The following is a 22,024-nucleotide window of genomic DNA, read 5'->3' on the forward strand; positions in this document are numbered from 1 at the left end:
TTTTTTTCTCAGACCAAAAATTCAGAGGATTTCTGAACTGCAAGAGTGCTGTTGTGACTGTTGTGACTGCATTATCAGGCTGAGTCAGTCAGGCTGAACAGATAGAAAGTATGAGAATCTTAACTGTCCTGAAAAGCAGGACATGTTGTGCTGAACACGTTGAGTGACATGATTTAGTTTCTGTGTGTAAAACACGTTGAGATTAAAAACTCAAAAAAGCATGCAGTGAATGATCGGCCAATTTAAGTTTTTAACAAACAAGTGAAAGAGCTTCCTGATTAGCTCGTCAGTTACATTTTCCCACCATGCGATCGTGCTTCAGCCACTAATTAACAGTGAGTGTTGAGTCAGTTTCATATTTGCTATCTTTGGTCAAATGAAGCACTGTGAACAGGATGGGAAATTACCACCCACCAGACAAATGCTGGCTTTTTTTTTTTTTTTTTTTGCTATCAGAGCTTGTTGATTAATTATTTCTTCAGCGTGTAACCAGCCGATGTTCTAAAAATACCGTGTGCTGTGCTGATAGTGAAAGTTGGCAATGCATTTTTAGATTTACCGGCCAGTGTGTCATACAGTCTTGTGTGTGAACTTGTTCATAAAGTGCACAAACTGAAAATGAATCAGAGCTGCAGCTGCAGCACGATTTTTACAGGTGTGAAGAGGGAGAAGCTGCCAGTATTTACAAGAAAATGAAGCAAAAATAGGAACATTTGTTGTATTGGTTTTCTTTTTTTAAATGTGAACTTTTACATTTATATGGGTGGGGGGGTCCAGCCTGAAATCATTGTTGTTGTCAAGCTAAAAAAAAGTTGATTAAAGAAATTGAAAAGCTCATTTTTTCTTTCACACATCTTGCGGCAACAGAGCGCCTCGTTTTTCAGTCTGAGGTTTTGTTCTTGTGAGTGTCCTTTTGTTAAGCGTGTAACCGTTTGCTGCCATTGGCGTGCGTGTGGCGGAGCAGGGAGGGGAAGTGATGCTGCTGACTCAGGTGCTGCCGATGCAGCGGTCTGCACTGACGGAGGAGGAACTGAGCCAGCCACACGGGGACTGCTGCATCAAACTGCGTGTCTGTGAGGGAGAAATTTGGAAGTCAGCACCACCAAGCCATGATGACAACGATTTTTAACAAATGACTTCCAGTGTGCTTAGTCATGATCACGCTGCATCATCCTTTCCTTTTCCTCTGTTTATGGGCTCTCTCTGTCTCTTTTGTTTTGTTTTTTGACTAGGTGAAGGAAATTCCAAAGCCTCCAGTGTGTACATCAACAGCAATCATCAGGTGGATGATGACGACTTCTATGACAAAAACCTGGCCTTATTTGAGGTTCGAAAGCACATTTCAGCCACTCACAGTTCATATTTGTTGCTTTCTTTTAATCCATTCATTCCTGTGGTTTTATTATACATTAGAGGGGTAAGAAGAAAATTGGAGCCCAGAATAACCAGCATGTGGCTGGTGGGTGCAGATAATTTCAGGTTTTATAGCTTACAAAGTTCTCTGGAAGCAGCCCTTTCTTTGCTCTCCCACTTCTTTATCTCTTGGTTCAGTTTGCCTCTTTGTCTCCTCGATTTCCTTTTCTTTAATAGCTTCTCTCTGTTGCCTTTCTTTGGTTGTCATTTCATCTTTCATTTGCTTAGTCTCCTATCTTTACTTCATCCCCGCCTCTCTGTTCTCATCCCTGTTCTTTTTGTCTTCTTTTTGTCCTTCCTACTCTTTCTTTCTTGGCTCCATCTTGTTCCCGACTCCCCCAACTGTTTTAATCTCCTTTGGCCCTCTTTCTCCCTCCACAGTCCTTCACTGGCACCTCTTCTTCTTTGTCCTTTACTGACAGGAGGAGATGGACACTCGGCCGAAGGTGTCCTTTCTCCTCAGCCGCCTGGTCAACTACACCAACCTGACTCAGGGGGCCAAAGAGCACGAGGAGGCTGAGAGCATCGGTGAAAAGAAAAAACCCAGCAAGGTATGCTTGTGCTCATCTGCTCGGTTCAAAACAAAAGAATAAACAATGAAATATGCAACAACACAAGTGCAACCTCGTAAAACTCAAATTGGATCAGTGTTTTAATGAGAGCTCACTGGATGAAAAGATTATTTAATCTGTCCACATATAGCACATGATCCCGGGTGTTCTATGAGCAATGATCTCTTACTGCAGTATCATAGCTAAGATGAGGACTGGATGCAGTGATTGTGTACTATGTACAAAGTTAAAATGATCTGGATCACAGTAAGAAATGTCCTCATATGGCAAGCAGTCCATATGTTGTACTTGAAATAATAAAAACCATCCATTCGTTTATCATTGGTTATTGAGCACCTGTCCTAGAAAAATTGCACTTTCTGCCACCCTCTTGACACTGTGTCCACAGCTGAAAGTACATTCTGATGTGACCCTGATGTGCACTGCAATTCTAGCTGATAAGGTGCTGGCTGGCCCAGATAAGACTGTCTGTTTTGGAGGTTTGAGAGTAATTGCATGTTTGCCGGATTGCATGGACACATTTGCCAGCAGAAGGCAGGGAAAGTTAAACCAAAACATGTTTAATCCTCCCGTCTGGATCCTGCCGTGTGTTCAGTACAAGCATTAACATAAGTCTGGCGCATCAGGGAGGTGTCATGAAATAATTTCTTGGCCATACCTGGAAAGATAATGGTGGAGCAGAGCTAAGTTAGAAATGTGCTTTAAGAGATAAATGCACTACTCACACATCAGACCTCAATGCGGTAAAAATCAATCACCGATAAATAGTTAAAATAGGTAGCTAAATGTAATGGATAAATGGCTGAAATGCTTAGCTATAAGTAATTATTGAATGATTCATATAATTGGATAGCTTCATGTAATTTATATACAATGAAATGAAATACAGTAGAGTTAAAGGTAATAGATGAATGTTTGAAATGCATATGAGTGAAAACCTGACTTGCAAATTAAATCGTCGAATAATGGTTCGAATGATAATCAGTGATGTTCTAAATTAGCCTCTAGTGTCGGCTCACTTCAGTGTGTTTACTTTCTCTTTGTTTCCACATGAAGGTAAAATAAACATGCATTGAAATAAATGAACAAATTCCAAATTGACGCTTCAGAAGAATAACATCATCTACTGTATTTGGATTTATTTGCTGCTTAAATGGTTGCTGTTTTCTTTTTGTGTGTGTCCTTCCAGTCACCGCAGATGGGGACGTTGATGGGCGTTTACCTGCCGTGTCTGCAGAACATCTTCGGCGTCATCTTGTTCCTGCGGTTGACCTGGGTGGTGGGAACCGCTGGGGTGCTGCAGGCCTTCTGCATTGTCTTCATGTGCTGTTGCTGTGTGAGTATTTGTGTTAGCAAACAGGCGTAATGAGACCAAAATGCGAACCTCTCTAAATGGCTGCATGTGGGATTCTCTCCTCTCCAGACAATGTTGACCGCCATATCGATGAGTGCAATCGCCACCAACGGAGTCGTACCAGGTATTCCTTCACCTCTCCGTCTTTCCCTTTCATCTGTGGATTAAATGACACAAGCATTGGCACATTATTTCTATAACTAGCAAAAGTGCTATGATTGGTTGAGCCAGTCTGGTGGTTCAACAACAATGTTACGGTAAAACACAACCAGTGAATACGGCAGTAAGCACAAGCAAATACGGAGTAGTCGTCTTCACGGGAATAATGATTCTCTAACTCCATTGCTTTGGATCATACCTCAGTTTTTTTGGCCACACTTTCTTTTCTTCTTTTTAAAATTTTTTTGTAAGTGGGACTGAATGAGATAAAACATAAATATTCTTTTAGCCGGTGGTACAAACACCTGATAACTGAGTTCATTCTGTAATGAAACAGTCAGACTAGCATTTACACCTCCATATGGTTATGAAGCAGAGGCAGTTCTTCTGCCTCTGCTTGTTTTCTCCCTCCTCCTCCTCTTTTTCTCCCTCTTCCTCCTCCTTCTGTTTCTTCTCTGCTTTCCCCCTCTTTCACTTCCTGTTCTTCCTTATTTTTCATTTTCCTTCTCCCGATTCTTCCCTCTCATCTTCCTCTGGTTCTCCTTCCTTCCTTCCTTCCTTCCCTCCTTCCAAAGCTATTTCTCAGCCTTTATTATCTCTTCTTTATTATCTGTTCCTATTATCTGTCCTCTACTTACACACATGCGTAAAGTGTGCCCTTAATGAAAGGACATGCACACAGAGGAACACTGAATTTTTGATTTCCGTTTTGGTTCAGTGTTGTTACACTCCAGTCTCATGATGGCAGAATACGTGTCAGCTGCTTCAGTATATGACTGAATCACAGTGTAGTTCCACGATAAATCACTTTTTTATGGTGACAGTTTCTAGTTGAGTGAGTCCAGTGGCCTCTGCAGATGAGGCCGCTGTTGTGTTGAGTTTTGTAGTTTGTCTTCCCCTGGTAGTCCTTCTCATTTTCCAGCTGTGGCAGGAATGTTAAAGTTTTTCTAACTACTGTTATTTCTGTGTGTCCCGTCTCTCCCTCTGTCTGCCTCTCCCTCTCTGTCTGTACCTTCATTAAAAAAACCTAGAATATTTATCTACCATTGACCTTTTCTATCACCCAAATGCCTCTGGGCAAATAGTCTGAATGTCAAAGTATGATTTATTTATTCCCCAACAAGCATGCCACAGTTTGATAATTGAGTGTAGAATGAGAAACCCTCAGTAACATAGAAAATGAATCTCTAACATTTGTCGTCTTCCATCAGATATTTCACTCCACGCCCTCTCTTGTCTGAAGAGCTTCCAAGCGCTCATGTTTTCTAGTGTCAAATGGTGGTCATTAAAAATGTGTGTATGGAGTTTACTGAGGTTAATCTGAAGAAGTAATAAAAAAGTGTTTGGCTTCTCAAATACAGCGTAGCACTAAAAAATCACTGAGCCAGGACACCCTCTGCAGAGAGAGTGATGTGAAGGTTCAGCAGGTTTTGTGGCCTCGCTCAGGAACATCTCAGTAGTTTACATGTTAAATATGTTTAACAATATCATAACACAATATCACTTTCATAGACCCATTCATATTTTATTTTACATCTTATTTACATCCACCCTGTTTTTTTTATATTTCTTTTTTGTAATGTACTGGGCTGCAGTTTGAAAACCAAACACTTCGAGTCAGTAGAGCATTTGTATGAGCTCTTACTGTTTGATCCCCCCCGTGTACTTTGTTTAGTATACCTGGTTCAAATGGTATCAGCAGGATAGTGTCAGCTGTTTGCCTGAGCTCACTCAGAGTAGCATTTGTGTAGGGGCTCTGAATTTAAGCGTAATGCGGGCTGGTTTACAGTACCTGAGTTTCAGTTGATTGTGTTTATACAGTCTGGTTTAATGCTGGTGCTTGATGTTTAGAAAAAAAGTATGAGCTTTGCTAACCGGCTGTTCCAGCAGTTAGGAGGTTAACATTGGATGCAATAACCTCAACCTGGTCCAGTACTTGGAGTGAGCCGAGAAGCAGCTGTCCTGTGCCATTTGCAGATACCGTTTGAATGAAAGTCTGCTCTGTCTGTATCGGTATCACACAGAACATTATGCTTACTTCTACAAGCATAGTATGACTCCTCTTTTCTCTCCCTTTACCTCCCAACATCATAATGTTACTAACCATCCATCTCCCCCCTCTTTCTCTGTCTTTCTTTCTTTGTCCATCCTTCTTTTTCTTCCTACAATCTCTCTCTATTTGTCTTTATCCAACTTTTCTCCTTCCCCCTCTCTCCCTCAACATTTTCACTTCTTCCAACTTACATACACCTTCCTCCTCCTTGTTCCTGCTTCCTTCCTCCCCCTCCAGCGGGAGGCTCCTACTTCATGATAAGCCGCTCTTTGGGTCCAGAGTTTGGGGGGGCAGTAGGCCTGTGTTTCTACTTGGGCACCACCTTTGCTGGAGCCATGTACATCCTAGGAGCTGTCGAGATCCTTCTGGTAAGTTTTCCCTCGAGAGTTTGATTTGTTTTTGTTTCAGTTAGCGCCGCTTTCTCCAGACTTTCCTCTGTATTTAGAAGCTTATGTGGTGATGCTGTTCTATAGAGGAAATTTGGGTGACCCCATAAAAGACAAAATACCAGGATTCTAATGAGTTTTGTTTATTGGAGTTTCTTCTACTCAAGCATGATGAATTTTTTTTTTTTTTTTTAGCTAAAAATATCAGGAAAATGCTTAGATTTCCCACACACCAGGTAGCAAATATTCACAGCCTTCACTCTAAGTGGATCAGTTATTCCTTTTGTGTAAAAGCCCAGTCAGAGCAAGAACTTTAATCTCAATGATTTTAAATAAACATGTGTGACCTGGGTTAGGATGGGTTAGGGACCCTAATGGAACCTGATCAGTTTTATTGGCAGGCCAGTATTGCCTATATGTACGACATATATAACAGCTGATAAATGAACATTTTCAAAGTAAGGAAGAAATGACAGAAGCACCCTTAAACCATGTTGACAGTTGACATGTTTGTCTGGAGAAGAAAAAATTCAGTTTTATGTTATTTATTAGTGCCAAATCATCACAACAACAGTTGCCTCAAGACACTTATGTATAAAATATAAATGTATGTATCAGCCATTATATTAAAATGTTGGATTTTTAAATCACCAAATAGGCGCTAAAGATCCTTTGTCAGTCAGGCTCAATATACGATCTAAATTCAGTTTTTGCTCGCCTGGCAAGGAGTGAATTTTGTATAAATTGCTCTAAATAAAGTGTTATATATATTATCACCCTAAAATAGCCCTGTTTGTTGATATGCAGGGTTGCCCACAAGGGTCTGATGAAACCAGAGGTATTTTATGGAAGATGCATGTGCCTTTATTAACACAGTAAATATAGCACAACTATACATCCTCTATTAGCATTAGGTTAACTGGGCTGCTTTCTACCCCTCTCCCTCTGACAGATGTACATTTCACCCAGCGCAGCTATTTTTGAAGGTGAAGGAGCAGCCATGTTGAACAACATGAGGGTCTACGGCTCCATCTTTCTCCTCTTCATGGCCCTGGTCGTTTTTGTGGGCGTCAAATACGTAAACAAACTGGCCTCCGTCTTCTTGGCCTGTGTCATCATCTCCATTTTATCCATCTATGTCGGAGCGCTGGTCTCTGCCTTCAGTGTGCCGCATTTTCCGTAAGTGCTGATTATTTGGAAAAATACAGAGTTAACCGATCCTTTGTGTGTCACAGTTCTGACTGACTGGGCTTTCATCCACAGCGTGTGCATGCTGGGAAACAGAACTATCAACGGCCATTATATTACTGACAATCACTGTAGTAAAACAGTCCTGGGTAAAGTTCCAGCTGAGAAATTAGACAGCAACTTCACAGTTAATGGTGGGTTAAGATTTTTTACTCTGTTAGGAGTCATGAGCCTCAGTTAGACCAGTGCAGTTTTCTGAAGTACTGTATTTTGTCCAACAGAACACAGCACAGCAGGCCCCACTTTTGACCCCAGCCACGTTCCTGAGGTGATGTTGGAGACGCCCACGTGTATTAGGATGATTTTTTGCCAAAGCTCAGAACTCAACGCCACCTGTGACGAATACTTTACTTCAAACAACTTTTCTGAGATTAAAGGGATCCCCGGCCTGGCTAGTGGGGGCATTTCAGGTAGTGTGTGTGTGTGTGTGTGTGTGTGTGTGTGTGTGTGTGTGTGTGTGTGTGTGTGTGTGTGTGTGTGTGTGTGTGTGCATGCGCACTGAGTGCTGAGTGCAATGACTCTCTGGATCACTGATCGTATAAGATATGGACACAGCCACTGTGACATCACCCACTGGTTAGTAAAGTCTTGTTATGAAGGCTTGAGCTGAGTGTTTTTCCCGTTGCCTTCTTGGCGGTTTGAAACTGATGAGAGAGGTTGTTAGCCAAGTCAACTTGGAAGCTGTGACCATCTTTTCTACAGTCTACGGTCTGTTTCCAGTCTCGTTTCTCAGCTCAGAGCTACAATATAACCTCATATATAGCAGATTGGTGTGAAAGTGAACTTCCTCTCCACAAAGTGTGCATTTAACAAAATTACACTGTATTTCTTTAAACATTTACTTTACATTTAAACAGGCATTAGATGTTAAATGTTTTGCATTCATGTATCTGTACACAATGGCACCATCAGCACCCAGATGTGCTGAATGAAAGCAAGGCTGATAAGTAACTGATATCTCTGCGTCTGGGCTCAAAATTGATTCTTGCTTCTGCAACCAAAACAGGAAGGGGTTAGCACTGTTGTTTTTCCCGGTAGCTATTGGTAACTTGCCTTGGGCAGCTAAAATGGTGGATGATGGAGCAACTGTAGAAACTTTTCTGGTGAAAGAAATTAAATCCTGACAAACTCTTCTAACAGTAGTGAACCTTCACTTGCCTGATACAGTGTTTTAAAAGCAATCTGGTCTTTGTGATGGGGGGGGGGGGGTCAGGGGAAGTTATACGTTGGTGCTTTAAGGAGAAACATCTATGTTGTTAACATGGCATAAGATAAGATGAGAAATACCGCATTTGTCCCCAAAACTGTTAAATGACTGTGTTACAGCAGCCAAAACATAAAAAAACAAAGAAAAGAAAACTTAGATCAGTAAACATGCAATATCACAGAACGGTTAAAAATGACACTAAAAAAGGAACTTGGTTAAAAAGAAAACACAAAAGTGAAGATGACATCTTCATCAGCTGATGGAGGAATCTAATGGAGTGTGTTGATTCAAACTGGATTCAGGCAGTAGCAGCCTTGTGCAGCCCCTCTACATTTCTTCTTACTGCTTAGATTAACGTCCTGCAGCCATGTGCGGTCACGCTGTTGTCACTCAGTGCTGGTGAAGATTCTCCATGACCAAGAGTGTAATGTGAAGGCAAAGCGCCACTAAGCTGGTTAAAAACTGAACTTTACGAGACTTGTGAAACAAAAGGTAGCCATTTCAACTTTGCGTAAATCAAAAGCAAGAAAAATATGCATGTGCAGAGGAGGGATGGTGGATGTTTTGGACAAAGAATGTAGAAGACCTCAGAGAAGGTTCATGGATGTAGTGAAGGTGGACATGCAGAGGATGGGCTTAACAGGTTACACTGAAGGTTAAGTAACTCATGCAAGTACTTGTTGGCTCTCCTCCAAACAGAGAATCTGTGGAGCTCCTACCTCAGCAAAGGGGATGTTTTGGAGAAAGGAGCCCTCCCTGCCTCTCAAGTTGCACATCCACCATCAGATCACCATCCATATGTGTTCGCTGACATCACCACCTCCTTCACAGTGCTGGTGGGCATCTTCTTCCCCTCAGTCACAGGTATAGACTTTGCTAAAATACTAACCCAGCTACATTCAAGGTTAATTCAGAAATATAAGCATATAAGAAATGTAAATCTGATATTGGCTTGGTTCAGTGATGAAAGCAGATCATTGACAGGAAGAGCGCAGTAGGCGTGATATTGATTCCCGCTCACAGTACAGCTGCTGATTCAGGATCAAACGCACCTGCCAGGCATCTATTCTTGGGTTTCTGTTGCTGTCTCTGTGCAGTTGATTTTATTTTCACTTTTTAGCTTAAAAACATTGGAAAAAAGAGTTGTTCTCTCTGGTGATTTTAAATATTTATCAAACTTTAAACAGCATTTCACTTGTGAATATGTTTATTTAAAAAAAAAAGACTGTGGTATTCAGGGTTAAAGTTGCTATTTTAAGCACAAAGCTGTTGAGCATTACTCGTGTCCTCCTAATTTGAACGACTTTGTTCCTCAGGAATCATGGCTGGCTCCAACCGGTCAGGGGATTTAAAAGACGCTCAGCGCTCGATCCCCATTGGAACCATCCTTGCCATCCTCACCACCTCTTTAGTCTGTATCCTTTCATCGCAGATTTTAACTTGCATGCACACAAATCGGAAAACAACTCGAAACAACGATGTTACAACACAGTCTTCTTCCTCTTGTAGCTCTTTTTTTTTTTTTTTTTTTGAGTGTGGCACTAAAAGCACTTTGAGCGTTGTTTTTTCTGACTGCTGTTTGTTCAGACCTGAGCAACGTTGTGTTGTTTGGAGCCTGCATCGAGGGGGTGGTTCTCAGAGACAAGTTAGTACATCTGTTCTTGTGTTTGCACTGTACCAGTGAAAAGTTTGGACACACTCACCCATTCATAAACGCTTGACTGGTACTGTATATACATGTATTCTGTTATAGATGAGCCTAAAAACCTTTGATGTTTAAAATACTTTATATATTGCTACTTCTGCAGGTTTGGAGATTCAGTTAAAGGCAATCTGGTGGTAGGGACTCTGGCTTGGCCTTCTCCGTGGGTCATTGTGATCGGCTCCTTCTTCTCCACATTCGGCGCCGGCCTCCAGTCCCTGACCGGCGCTCCTCGACTCCTGCAGGCCATCGCCAAAGACAACATCATCCCCTTCCTCCGGGTTAGAGCCTGTAGCTCTCAGTTTAATTACAGGGACTGTCAAAAGTAGTTAAAAAAACAAGCACTGAGAGAGCATTCACTAAAGCTGCTGGCTTTACTCTTGTTGTGTTCTGCATTCACTTAATGATACAGTCTAAAGCTGAGGTCTCTACAGATATTATGTGTATATTTATGCGGGATACTTGAGGTCTTTGCACTTGCATGCTGAGACATCCTGCAGCAGGCTGAGGAAAGTGTGCAGATGCGTAGATGGAACCAGAGCACAACTATGTTTGACGCGAGTGCTTTAAAGTGATAGTCTTTTATCTTTTCGCTTATTTAGGTAGTTAGAGTGTAATTTGTTGTTGTTTGTTGAGATGCTGTATTCTCTGAAGTTCATGCTTTTCAGTGAAGCTTTGGAGGCTTTATTTGATTTGCGGGGCTCAGGCTGTTGCCTCTTTCCACTAACTATATAATAATAACAACCCTCAGATCTTTTTTTTCTTTTGCAGTATGTGGCAGCAGACGGATTAGTTGGCATGGGAACTTTAGGATCAAAAGAGCTGTCTGTTGGGTTCATTTTGTTTTGGGGAAAGGTTGAGTTATTTTAGTTTTATTTGGCACTTTGTTGGTATTTTGTTGGCATGAGCGACATCTAAATCTCCCAACCTCAGTGAGGGAAAAGCATTCATTTAGCTGTTTGGATAAACATCTCTTTCCTCAGTGTGATTTACTGAGTCTGTGTGCGTGTATTTGAACTCTTTTCTCTTTACTATTGTTTGTGTTTCTGGCAGGTGTTTGGGCATGGGAAAGCTAACGGGGAGCCCACGTGGGCCTTGCTGTTGACAGCTCTGATTGCTGAGCTGGGGATTCTCATCGCCTCTCTGGACATGGTGGCTCCCATCCTGTCGATGTAAGATGCAGCTGTGTCGTGTTTGTCTGTGTGCGCGTGCACACTAAGTATCTGCCCTTCAGGAACCTCAGTTTCAATCCCTCGTCTGTCTCTAGGTTCTTCTTGATGTGTTACCTGTTTGTGAATCTGGCCTGTGCCCTCCAGACCCTCCTGAGGACACCCAACTGGAGGCCTCGCTTTTCATACTACCACTGGTACTAACAAACACACACACACACACACACACACACACACACACACACACACACACACTGACGTTTGCTTGTCTGTCCAGGTCCTTGTCGTTTCTGGGGATGACTGTCTGCCTGGCACTCATGTTCATATCCTCTTGGTACTACGCAATTGTTGCCATGGTGATCGCTGGCATGATCTACAAGTACATTGAGTATCATGGGTATGTTGCCATGGAGATGTACTCCTTCTACATGATTGTGCATGTACAGATCGTTGTCTGTTTCATATTTTTATCTTATTTCCAGGCTGGCTCGGGCTGCATGAATAAATCTGGTTCTCCTTATACATTCTGTGTGTGTGTGTGTGTGTGTGTGTGTGTATCAGAGCAGAGAAGGAGTGGGGCGATGGGATCCGTGGTCTGTCACTCAGCGCTGCCCGTTATGCTCTGCTGAGGCTGGAAGAGGGACCACCACACACCAAAAACTGGAGGTACCCAAAATGTAGAGAACACCAGCTCATGTACAACCTGTGAGATGACCTCTTATAACTTGGTGTAGTGTTTGGACTTATTTAGTATAAATGCCATGCTAGAATCAGACCTGTAAGACATCACCAGGATCCACTTCACATTTAGCATTACCGATGAGAATCAGATGAAAGCCTTTAATTCACCAGCAAATGAGATCCATAAGTCTGTTATGGTGGAGCAATCAAGATTCAGAATAAAGCACTAAAATGACAAAATTCACCGGTTCCAGTTTTCAGATTTATTTTTTACTGATAACAGTATTCTGTGTTGGTGATTCCTGAAGTGTGAACTGTGAAGTTAATGGAAGTGGGTCATGATATGTCACTGGCAATAAATACATTAAAAAAAAGGCTTTTGGTTTTTACCATCCAGCATTTCTGATTAAATATTTACACTGAAAAAAGTAATCAGACCTAATAAAACAAAGTCATGGGGTTTAAGTTTCATGTTATCCTTCATTTATCTGCCTTTGTGTGATCTCAAAGTTTTATAAACCTCACCGAATGAATCAGTAGAAGACCAAAAGGATTCTGGGAAAGCAAAAATAAGGATCTCAGGTTCATCTCTGTGTGGTTTGTTTATCACATCTGTGATATAAAGTGTCGAGACTGCCGAAGATTTTCAGATCTCAGAGTGGACCACAGCACTTTCTTGGAAAGTCTGTTCTCTTATTGTAAATGGACTGGTACTTATAAAAGCCCTTTTATACTCTTAACTGAGCACTCAAAACACTTTTATACCACCCAGTCTCTCACACACATTCATACAGCACTTTCACTTTCACTAACATTCACACTCACTCTGAACACATTGGTGGCAGATTGAGGTTTGGTATATTGTCCAAGGATACTTTGACATGCAGACTGGAGGAGTCAGGGATCAGTTTATCACAGTGTAATGAATGTTTATTTATTTATTTATTTTTTTAAATTTGCTGCTCTGTCATTGCACTTTGACAGTGGGGTTTCAGATGAAGCTGACTGGGTTGAACTGCGTTAGTTTAACTGAAATGATTGCAACAGAAAACAGAGTTTGTAGATGTCGTGAGCAAGCTCTGAAAACGAGGGAGAACTGGCTGGCAGTTTACAGACTTGCACCATTGGCATTATTAAGAAGCTAGCTAGAGTTACAGCCTATTTTGTTTCACAGAGACATTAGTGCGCTGATCAATAAACAGCTCATTGCGGTGAACTGTAGTTCCATATCTGGGGAGATGCACATCAGGCTGAATTAAAGGCGCATTTATTAACTTTTCCAGCGCTCCCATCACGTCTCTGTCCTTGGCTGATGTTTGGCAAGTTATCTCTGAATTACAGATGGTCAGATCTCTGTTTTGTCTTCCTGAGCCATTTAAAAACTTCTCATCCACATTGGCTGTAAACTTGACAATTTTAATGTCTTTTATCAGCTGTTTTCAGGGTCAAAGAGAACAGATTTTATATCTTTTAAAATGAGACAGAGCATTGATAAATGATAATTATGCTGTTAAAGCATTTAGTTAGTACACAGTAATTTCCGTTGACAAGCTAAAGCTCTGCTATCACAAATATATGGAAAGAATCCACATCCATTAACACACAGACACACACTCACTCTTACTCGTTTTCTTGTCTGTCCGTCTCCAGGCCTCAGCTGTTGGTGCTGCTCAAACTGGATGAAGATGCCCACGTCAAGTCTCCTCGCCTCCTGACGTTTGCCAGCCAGCTAAAGGCAGGAAAGGGCCTGACCATTGTTGGGACTGTTGTCTCCGGGAACTATCTACAGACCTACGGCGAGGCGCTCGCTGCTGAACAGGTAGGACCAGTTGTTAATGATGCATGGCAATGACGTGGGTATTTACAATCAGATAAAAATGCTACTTGTGGATGCAACATTTTACCTTTTATCTGTCTTACCTCAGACTCTAAAGCACCTGATGGATAAGGAGCGCGTGAAGGGCTTCTGCCAGTGCATCGTGGCTCAAAAGCCACGCGAAGGTATCAGCCACATGATCCAGTCAAGCGGCCTCGGAGGAATGAGACCCAACACTGTGGTGATGGGCTGGCCTCATGCCTGGAGGCAAAGCGAGGACCCACAGGCCTGGAAGACCTTCATCAGTGAGTCTAGAGATGATGGCAGAGCAGTTAGTGAGTTTGTTTCAGAGTTAACTGACTAACAGCGCCCCCTCTCCTCATTCCAGACACGGTGCGGGTGACCACAGCGGCCCACCTTGCCCTGCTGGTGCCCAAAAACATCTCCCTCTTCCCTAGCAACACCGAGCCCTACACTGAGGGCTACATCGACGTCTGGTGGATCGTCCACGACGGGGGGATGCTGATGCTTCTGCCTTTCCTACTGCGACAGCACAAGGCAGGAAAATTATGTCGCCCTTAAAAATCTACCAAAGCTTTTGAAGCTTCCACTGAAAACTCTGCTCTTTCTCCTCACAGGTGTGGCGTAAGTGTTCAATGCGAATCTTCACAGTGGCGCAGATGGAGGATAATTCCATCCAAATGAAGAAGGATCTGCTAACCTTCACCTATCAGCTGCGCATTGATGCTGAGGTGGAAGTAGTTGAGATGGTAGGCACATAAACCCCAGAACAAACAAACAACCAGTTTTCTTCCTTTATTATATTTTCCTTATGTAGGTTTAAGTTTGCTGAAATTCTCTTACTCACTTTTTTTTTATACACACAAACCACTAGAATTAATGCTTAGACTGAAATGATGTTTGAGATTTTTACATATAAAATAAACCGATGTTAATTTAGTTCTTTTAGCCTGTGAGCAGGAGGTAATGATCTGTGTGTTTCACAGCACACCAGAGTTTTAAATCTGGATGGCAAGGGTTAAGGCCTATGGTGGATTTAATTTTTAGAACATTAACATTGAGAGCAGTGTTAATTTAGTCAACGAAATTATCGTAAGAATATAGTCGACTAAAATATAAAGGGTGTAAATTGTAAATGCTCAGTTCCCTTGAGTTAGTCATTATACACACTTACACAAAATTAAACATTTACTCAAAGCTATGGAATATTATGAATAATATTAACATTAGCGTTTCAAATGCTTCCCACACACCTGATCATTAACGCCACCTTACTGAGATAATACGAGTGTTTTACAGCAGGACACACTCTGAAAGGTACAGGGCAGTGTTCAGGACTAAGATTAGGAAAGGCTAATCCACCACGGTGTGGAGATTTTCTCTAAACACAAAAACACTTCACTCTGCATGACATTAAAATGCTTACCTTTGGAGATCTGGGTGACTGGTTTGCAGATGTCGTTTAAGATTTGTCGTGTTTTTACCCGAGATAGTCGCCCCACATGGTTTACACATCGTTTTGTTTGTCACGGCATCAAAGGACAAATGTGTCCATACATCGGCTCTTCTCTTTCTCCCTGCTGACATTGTTTACATAACTTAGTTCTATCAGAAGTAAAGACAAATCACAGGCTAGTTTGGTCTTCCCGTATTTAGAGCAAATTTGTGCAACTGTGCATTTGATTGGATGTTTTCCTAACTTGTTCCGCCCTGTCACAAAATTAAATCAATTCTGATTGGATGTCGTCCTGGCCAAGCATTTTCATCTCGTTTTCATTCGTTGACGAAAGTGTCAATTAATTTCATCATCGTTTTTATCCTTCTAGGTAGTTTTTATTTAGTTATAATCTCGTTTTCGTCATGAAAAAAAGGGTTGTTGACAAAAACTATGACGAAAATATTTTGTCAACAAAATTAACACTGATTGAAAGAAGGTTTGAATCTCTCTGTTTTCCCTGTGCTCATTTCCTCCGAGAACTTCCTCTCACAATACAAAGACACACTACTCTCTGCATTACTGTTTTCTTGCCTCTTCTGAGCATGTCTGTCGTCCTCTCCTCAGCATGACAGTGACATCAGTGCGTACACCTATGAAAGGACGCTGATGATGGAGCAGAGGTGTCAGATGCTCAGACAGATGCGACTGTCTAAATCAGATCGGGATAGAGAGGTAAGTCTGACAGTCTCATAGCGGGAAGTTTATGTCGTGTGAAGAAAGTCTGTAGGTTTGTTTAGGATAGATGAAGAGTTGTGTTTGGGTCATTATTTAAACACACAGAAAGTGTATGCAAGCTTAGCCTTAGCAGTAGCAGTAGCAGCAGCAATAATAGGCCAGAGGCAGGTGGAGCTACAAGGTCTCAGGTGAGGTGAGGGGTCAAGGCCAGCTGTGAGGTTATAATTCCTTGGAACGGTAAGTATAGAAAGAATTTTCTTTATTTTTATAAAAATAATTTTGAACAAACTGGAGATAAAGTTCTGTGTACAGATGCCATGTTTTGGCTTTGAGGGCACTGTTTTCTTTCAGATAAAAATCAGAGTTAAGGAGGAGGGAGAGCTCAGTTTTAAGGTCCAAAGACTGCAATAGAAACCGAAGTTATTAAGGTAAAGGTAATGAGTTGATACCAAAGAAATCCAGGTCCATTTCACCCATGCTAAACGTTACCCTGAAGGACTCGAGGCACTGACAAAAAAAAAAAAAATTGCACTGCAGATAATAACTTATTAAAGTTCATGTCACCTCCTTATGCTGCTCATCTCTTCAGAGGGTACGCTGGAGTTTTGATGATGTAAGTTTGCGCAGTAGAGAAGCAACAGCTGTGTGAAGTAGAGCATTTTAGACTCTAGAGTAGTCGACAGTCAGGACGTGCTGTCAAAGCAAAGAGTGAACAGCCGTGAGTGCAGCTGAACCCTTCAGAAAAGGAGTCTGGATGTTTACGGCACGTGGACGGTATTCAAAAAGACTGATGTGGTCACTGTGACGTCAGCAGTTTGGTGTTTTGAAACGGCACTTTCATTGGCTAACGACTTGTGACTGAAAAGGCCTCAGTGAATAAGTGTTCTCTCCTTCATGACTCTTAGAATGACCAAAATAAGCAAAATTAAAATGCAGAGTCACCCCCCCCCCCCCCCCCCCCCCCCCCCCCCCAATCCCAGCTGGCATTTAAACAACAAGAAAGAGGGAGGGGTTGTTTTTGTTTGTTTTTTAATCTGTTCCTACTAAAACATTTCTATTAAATGTTTTATCATAATGTTTGGTATCATCTAGTTTTTATGCAGCAGTCTTTCAATCCGGGATGTTTCTTCTTCTTCTGTGGGAGACAATAAAATCACCTTGACCTTAATAATTAAAGGATGGTGGGACAAAATGTGAGGAAAGGGTTTGAGAACCACTGCTTTAAATAAAACACTGAAATCTTACTGAGTGAATACCTTGACCTCTCTGATGAAGGGGAGTTTTATAAGATCAAATCCACATTTATTTCACTCTCAGGTTCTTTATCTGAACGGTTCAGTTTTATGTGCTAGCCTGTGTCAAATGCTTCACATCGTCTGTTATTTCCTTTCTTTCACTGTTCTGTCACCTTTCTATTCCTCTACCCTTCACACTTTCTGACTTTCAGATGCCTTTTGACTCAGGTCTCGCTTATTTTTGCTGTCGTGTCCCTGTAGCTCTGCTCCAGTGTGTCCGCTCCCCCAGAGTAGATGCAGCCTGTGATTGATTTTTGGAGAGTTAGGTGACCTTGTGTTTTCTGTAGGCGTATCTTTCCCCCAGGTACAAAAGTCCTGGAGTCTACTCGTCAAACACCTCCAGAGGAGACAGAGACAGACAGGTACAGAGCGACAGACAGAAGCAGGAGTCGGGACATAGAAAAGAGAGGAGGCATCGCATGAGGTAGAAAACAAAAATGTTAGAAAAACAGATGAGAAGGAGCACGTTCGTGTGTCTTTACACGGCAGGCGCAGCTGGTGAAGGACCGTAACTCCATGCTGCGTTTGACGAGCATCGGCTCAGACGATGACGACGACACTGACGGCGGCGAGCGAGACAGGGCGGCGAGCAGCGGCAGCTCCGAGCACCATCGCCGCGTTCAGATGACGTGGACCAAAGAGAAGACCACACAATACAGAGCGACGCACTCCGGCTGCTCCACGCCCGAGGGCTTCAGGGACATGCTGAGCATCAGGCCGTGAGCACAAACAACAGGGTTCTCTCTGACATGCTCAGGGCACTGTTAGCAGGTCATTTAATGCATCTCATTTGTTTTTTGTTGTTTTTTCAGGGACCACTCCAATGTCAGGCGAATGCACACCGCCGTCAAACTCAATGAGGTCATTGTCGCCAAATCCCACGATGCTCGACTCGTCCTGCTCAACATGCCGGGACCCCCCAAGAACCCTGAAGGAGATGAAAACTGTATCCTTAAACCCTGAGGACTGCACCAAAGTAGACTTAGAGGCTTGTTTTTGACATTTTTACAGTCATAAAGTGTCTTTTCTCACAGCAGGCATTTGGCCTTTAATGATGGCTTTGTTCTGTTACTTACACCTCCTCAGGCTTGTGGAGGGAGAAATCTCCTTACTCACCGGTTTTATATACATGAAGATTTGCAGTAATCAGGGTACGACACTGGAAAAAAATGCAGTTTTAAGGTACTTCCACATTCGGAGTTAGACGGTACATCCATCCATATACAGCCTACAGTTTCCATTTATGGGTGACGCTGTGGTCGACGTGACCGAACAAAACCCCGCCTCCAAATATAGGCTAGGGAGGGAAAAAACATATTAGGAAATTTGAGATCTTGGGAATTTCTAGGCTGAAACCATACAGGCTGAGTAAAGGTGTGAAAAAACAAAAAACCATCCTATCTGACTTTTTCTTATGCTAAACCAATGCCAGTCACAATTTTCACAATAAAAGCCCTTGGTACACTATAACCATATCACCATTTAAATTATTAGAAATCAGGGTTTTTCCCTGCACAGAGGAATTTTTGGCCCCTTTTAATGAGTTTTGTTTTGTTTTTCTTTTTTAATTAAAAGAAAATCCCCAGAAAAAAATGGAAAAAAATTAATTTTGTTTATTAAAAAGTCAGGGAGGACCCCATATTATTTGTGTGTTTAACTTCTTGATTGTGAACTAAAAAATAATTGCAGTGGGTTATGTGCAGAAAATAGTTGTTCAGGGTTTATTGATTAAGGACACCTGTTAGCTAATCAGAAAGCATTCTCAAGGTAACATGACATGAGATGTTCGTTAACTCACCGAGCAGACATGGAGTTCCTGGAGGTCCTAACAGAAGGATTGGAGCGCGTTCTGTTGGTGAGAGGCGGAGGAAGTGAAGTCATCACCATCTACTCCTGATTAGACAAACACAGGAAGCCAGCATCAAACAAGCAGGAACGTGCAGGAGAGACCAGAGGGAGATGGTGGGATCTGGGGGCTCTGTGGGTGCAGGGGGTGGGGTCCAAAAAAAAAAAAAAGAGAACCGATCACAGTCATGGCGACTGACACCCAGCTCAACCCCTCTTCCTTTCATCTGCATACTTTTCTGTCATGGTGCTGGTTTCCATCCACATGCTGTCAAAGCTACAAAAATGCCAACACTATTCCAAAAAGGAGCATGACACAAAAAAATTAATGAGCTCTGTGTGTGTACGTGTGCGTTTGTGCATTTATGTGAGAGTCACCCACCCGAGGGTCCTCTGACTCGATGGGGAAGGGAGCAGCGTTGTGTTAAGAGTGAGTTCATTGGGGCGACGGACTAAAGGTGAGAGGCTGCAGAGCGTCGCGGCCGACACACTGATGAGACTCAGGGTTGCTTTTTGTACAGAATGTATTTTGGAAGCAGACGTGAGTTTGGCCTAAATGTCTCAATTTAATGCTGTTTGCTTTTTGTCACTTCCCACAAACATATCAGTTTACTGTTATCAGCAAATTGCACATCAGTCCCAGCCTCATTTATTTTCATGTCCAGGAATATTTACACAAACCTGGTGAGAATTTGATTTAATTCTAATTCTAATTCTAATCTAATTCTTGCTGCTGCTACTTCTTAGAATTTAGTCACAAAAACCTTAATTGTAAAAATGTTAGAGTTAAAATTCAGACTTCTTAACTCAAATGATTTTATTCATCAAAATATTAGATGACTATTTTAATAAAAGTACGAGAACCTTTAAAAACAACACACTAAAGCAAAATTTCAGGCTATAAATAAATGGATAAGATATAAAAATTGTGAAGTGCTGATAGTAAAACTACTGAAAATTATGAGATATGAAATGAAAATTAGGACCCAGCAGAACTGTTATCTTAAAAAAAATGGATAAAACCCTCCTGATTTTATTTATTTTTAATCTAAAGATTGATTGGTACTTTTTGTAAATTGTTTTAAAAATAGTAAACATGAAAAATTAACTAAGGCCTCAGCCACGCAAGCCGAGAGACTGCTCAGTGACCACATTTGCAACCACCAGAACTCTGTATTCTCCAACTGGTTGGCAAGTGGTTGCTGACAAAGTGCGACACAAACCAAAAACAGAGCCCATTAACCTCCGTTGCCAGTTAGCAAGTCAGTATCTTTCACGCAAACTGCCGGTAACTCTAACAGTCTGCTAGCAACCAAAGCAGTCGCAAAAAGGTTTTCTGATTTCACCTGATGACTGCCTGCAATTCCTCGCCAACCAGTCTGGGAATACATACTTGCTCTAGGCACTGGTCCTTACTACAGGGTCACTGATCCATCTCAAAGCCTGTGTGACCGGGCTTTAGCAGTGGATTTCGCAGCAACCGGAATATACAATTTTCCTAGCAACCGATGATTGTCATCAAAAAGGTTTCTAGGCCTGTGCGCCTGAGGCCTAAATTTATCAAAACTGGTGGAAAAAACAACCACTATGGCTTTGTCTCGAATGTAAAGTTGCTTTTTTGGTTGTGTTGTTCCAGTAGAGACTAAAGCCCAGCTAGGCCAATAAAAATTGGTACTACCAGATAACCTTTACTTAACCAGGCGAGTCAGTGAGAGCATGTTCTTATTTACGCTGGCAGCATGCAGATGGCAACGCCTGTTGAGGAAATGGGTAGTGGGAGTTTAAAAAGGTAAAAGCTGCAAGCATTCCACTAGTGAAATGCTGCCCCCTGGTGGGGAGAGTTTTAGTTCAGTTTTGGAGAGGGTAATTACAAAAAGGACCTTTTTTTTTAAAGACAAAAATTCAAATTTCTGATTTGATTGTTAATCCTCTTCCCCTTCAGAAACTGTCAGGACTTTAAAATGCAAAAATCACAGATTTTAATCTGAAAAACCATCAAGGAGCAGCTGCTCTGTGGTGTTTGTTGTGCAATAAGGAAAACTATTTATTGCTTAAAGGGGAGGTCTGTTTTTATGCACCACGTTCTCTGAGTCGTGTATGTGAACCACGATTCAAGTGAAACCAAAATGAAACCAGCGCAGAGGGCTTTCCTCTGTGCCGTGACCTGGGCCCACATTGTTTGTTTGACAGCAGCGTAGAGTTTTGTTTAGAGATGGGGACAGGGATCATGGTTGTTGTCACAAAGACCTCAGAGAGGGAAAAACTATTGTCGATACACTGGACCATTGTGGAGAGGACCACATCATGTGTGTACGTTTGTGTGAATGAGATGCGTTTGTGCGGTACATTTCTTCTTTAGAGGATATCGGCTGCGTTGTGCAATGCGAGTTTGTGCCCAGAAACCCTCAACCTCACCTGGAATAATCCTGCTGCCATTCTGCTTGTTCTGTGTGTGTGTCTGTGTGTGTCTGTGTGTGGGGGGGGGGGGCTCATAAGCTTGTAGCTAAAGTGAGGAACTCCAAACTAGTGGTGTTTGATTCCACGCTAACAGTTTGTTCTTTTATTCTTTTCTTTTTTTTTTTTTTACAGTGTTATTGTGCGGGATTGTTCTTTGTTCACTGTTATTTCCTAATTGATGTTTTCTTGCTTGTACATAAAGGTGAAAAAGATCCCACGTTTTATCTTTTTTTAATTACATTAATATAAAAAGGAATCGTAAAAAAAAAACTTTGCTTGGAAAAAAATGGGAATAAATAAAGCAGTTTTGAAAAACCTGTTAAAAGTGTGAGCCTTTTGTTTTGTATCTTTTTGTGGATTCATTCTATTGGCCTGATTATAGAAAGTTGAATTTTGTATCTGAAAGTCATGTCCTTAAGAAACAGGAAAAAATAAAGACCTGACAGAAACTGAGCAGCATCTGCCCTTCAGTT

At 41.8% G+C, this 22,024-nt stretch overlaps 1 protein-coding gene across 2 annotated transcripts in view; it reads left to right on the forward strand.

Annotated features, from left to right (window-relative positions):
• slc12a6 (solute carrier family 12 member 6) overlaps window positions 1–19,265 on the forward strand; it is a 34,408-nt gene extending 15,143 nt beyond the window's left edge. Inside the window, exons 3-28 of one of the 2 annotated variants that reach the window (XM_030753798.1) lie at window positions 1,233–1,327; window positions 1,836–1,964; window positions 3,175–3,321; window positions 3,409–3,463; window positions 5,789–5,919; window positions 6,890–7,116; window positions 7,201–7,319; window positions 7,407–7,595; window positions 9,092–9,256; window positions 9,709–9,807; window positions 9,980–10,037; window positions 10,201–10,375; window positions 11,148–11,266; window positions 11,362–11,460; window positions 11,541–11,660; window positions 11,825–11,929; window positions 13,595–13,763; window positions 13,870–14,065; window positions 14,149–14,318; window positions 14,399–14,530; window positions 15,844–15,951; window positions 16,544–16,567; window positions 17,537–17,611; window positions 17,739–17,968; window positions 18,062–18,195; window positions 19,055–19,265. In XM_030753798.1, the coding sequence (XP_030609658.1) occupies window positions 1,233–1,327; window positions 1,836–1,964; window positions 3,175–3,321; window positions 3,409–3,463; window positions 5,789–5,919; window positions 6,890–7,116; window positions 7,201–7,319; window positions 7,407–7,595; window positions 9,092–9,256; window positions 9,709–9,807; window positions 9,980–10,037; window positions 10,201–10,375; window positions 11,148–11,266; window positions 11,362–11,460; window positions 11,541–11,660; window positions 11,825–11,929; window positions 13,595–13,763; window positions 13,870–14,065; window positions 14,149–14,318; window positions 14,399–14,530; window positions 15,844–15,951; window positions 16,544–16,567; window positions 17,537–17,611; window positions 17,739–17,968; window positions 18,062–18,195; window positions 19,055–19,146 (3,362 nt within the window). In that variant the 3' untranslated portion in view covers window positions 19,147–19,265. The remainder of the gene's footprint in view (window positions 1–1,232; window positions 1,328–1,835; window positions 1,965–3,174; window positions 3,322–3,408; window positions 3,464–5,788; window positions 5,920–6,889; window positions 7,117–7,200; window positions 7,320–7,406; window positions 7,596–9,091; window positions 9,257–9,708; window positions 9,808–9,979; window positions 10,038–10,200; window positions 10,376–11,147; window positions 11,267–11,361; window positions 11,461–11,540; window positions 11,661–11,824; window positions 11,930–13,594; window positions 13,764–13,869; window positions 14,066–14,148; window positions 14,319–14,398; window positions 14,531–15,843; window positions 15,952–16,543; window positions 16,568–17,536; window positions 17,612–17,738; window positions 17,969–18,061; window positions 18,196–19,054) is intronic. The other variant, XM_030753799.1, reaches the window with a different exon arrangement.
• The last annotated feature ends 2,759 nt before the right edge of the window (window positions 19,266–22,024 follow it).

Source organism: Archocentrus centrarchus, chromosome 18 (assembly GCF_007364275.1).
Source record: "Archocentrus centrarchus isolate MPI-CPG fArcCen1 chromosome 18, fArcCen1, whole genome shotgun sequence".
NCBI classification, from domain to species: Eukaryota; Metazoa; Chordata; class Actinopteri; order Cichliformes; family Cichlidae; genus Archocentrus; species Archocentrus centrarchus.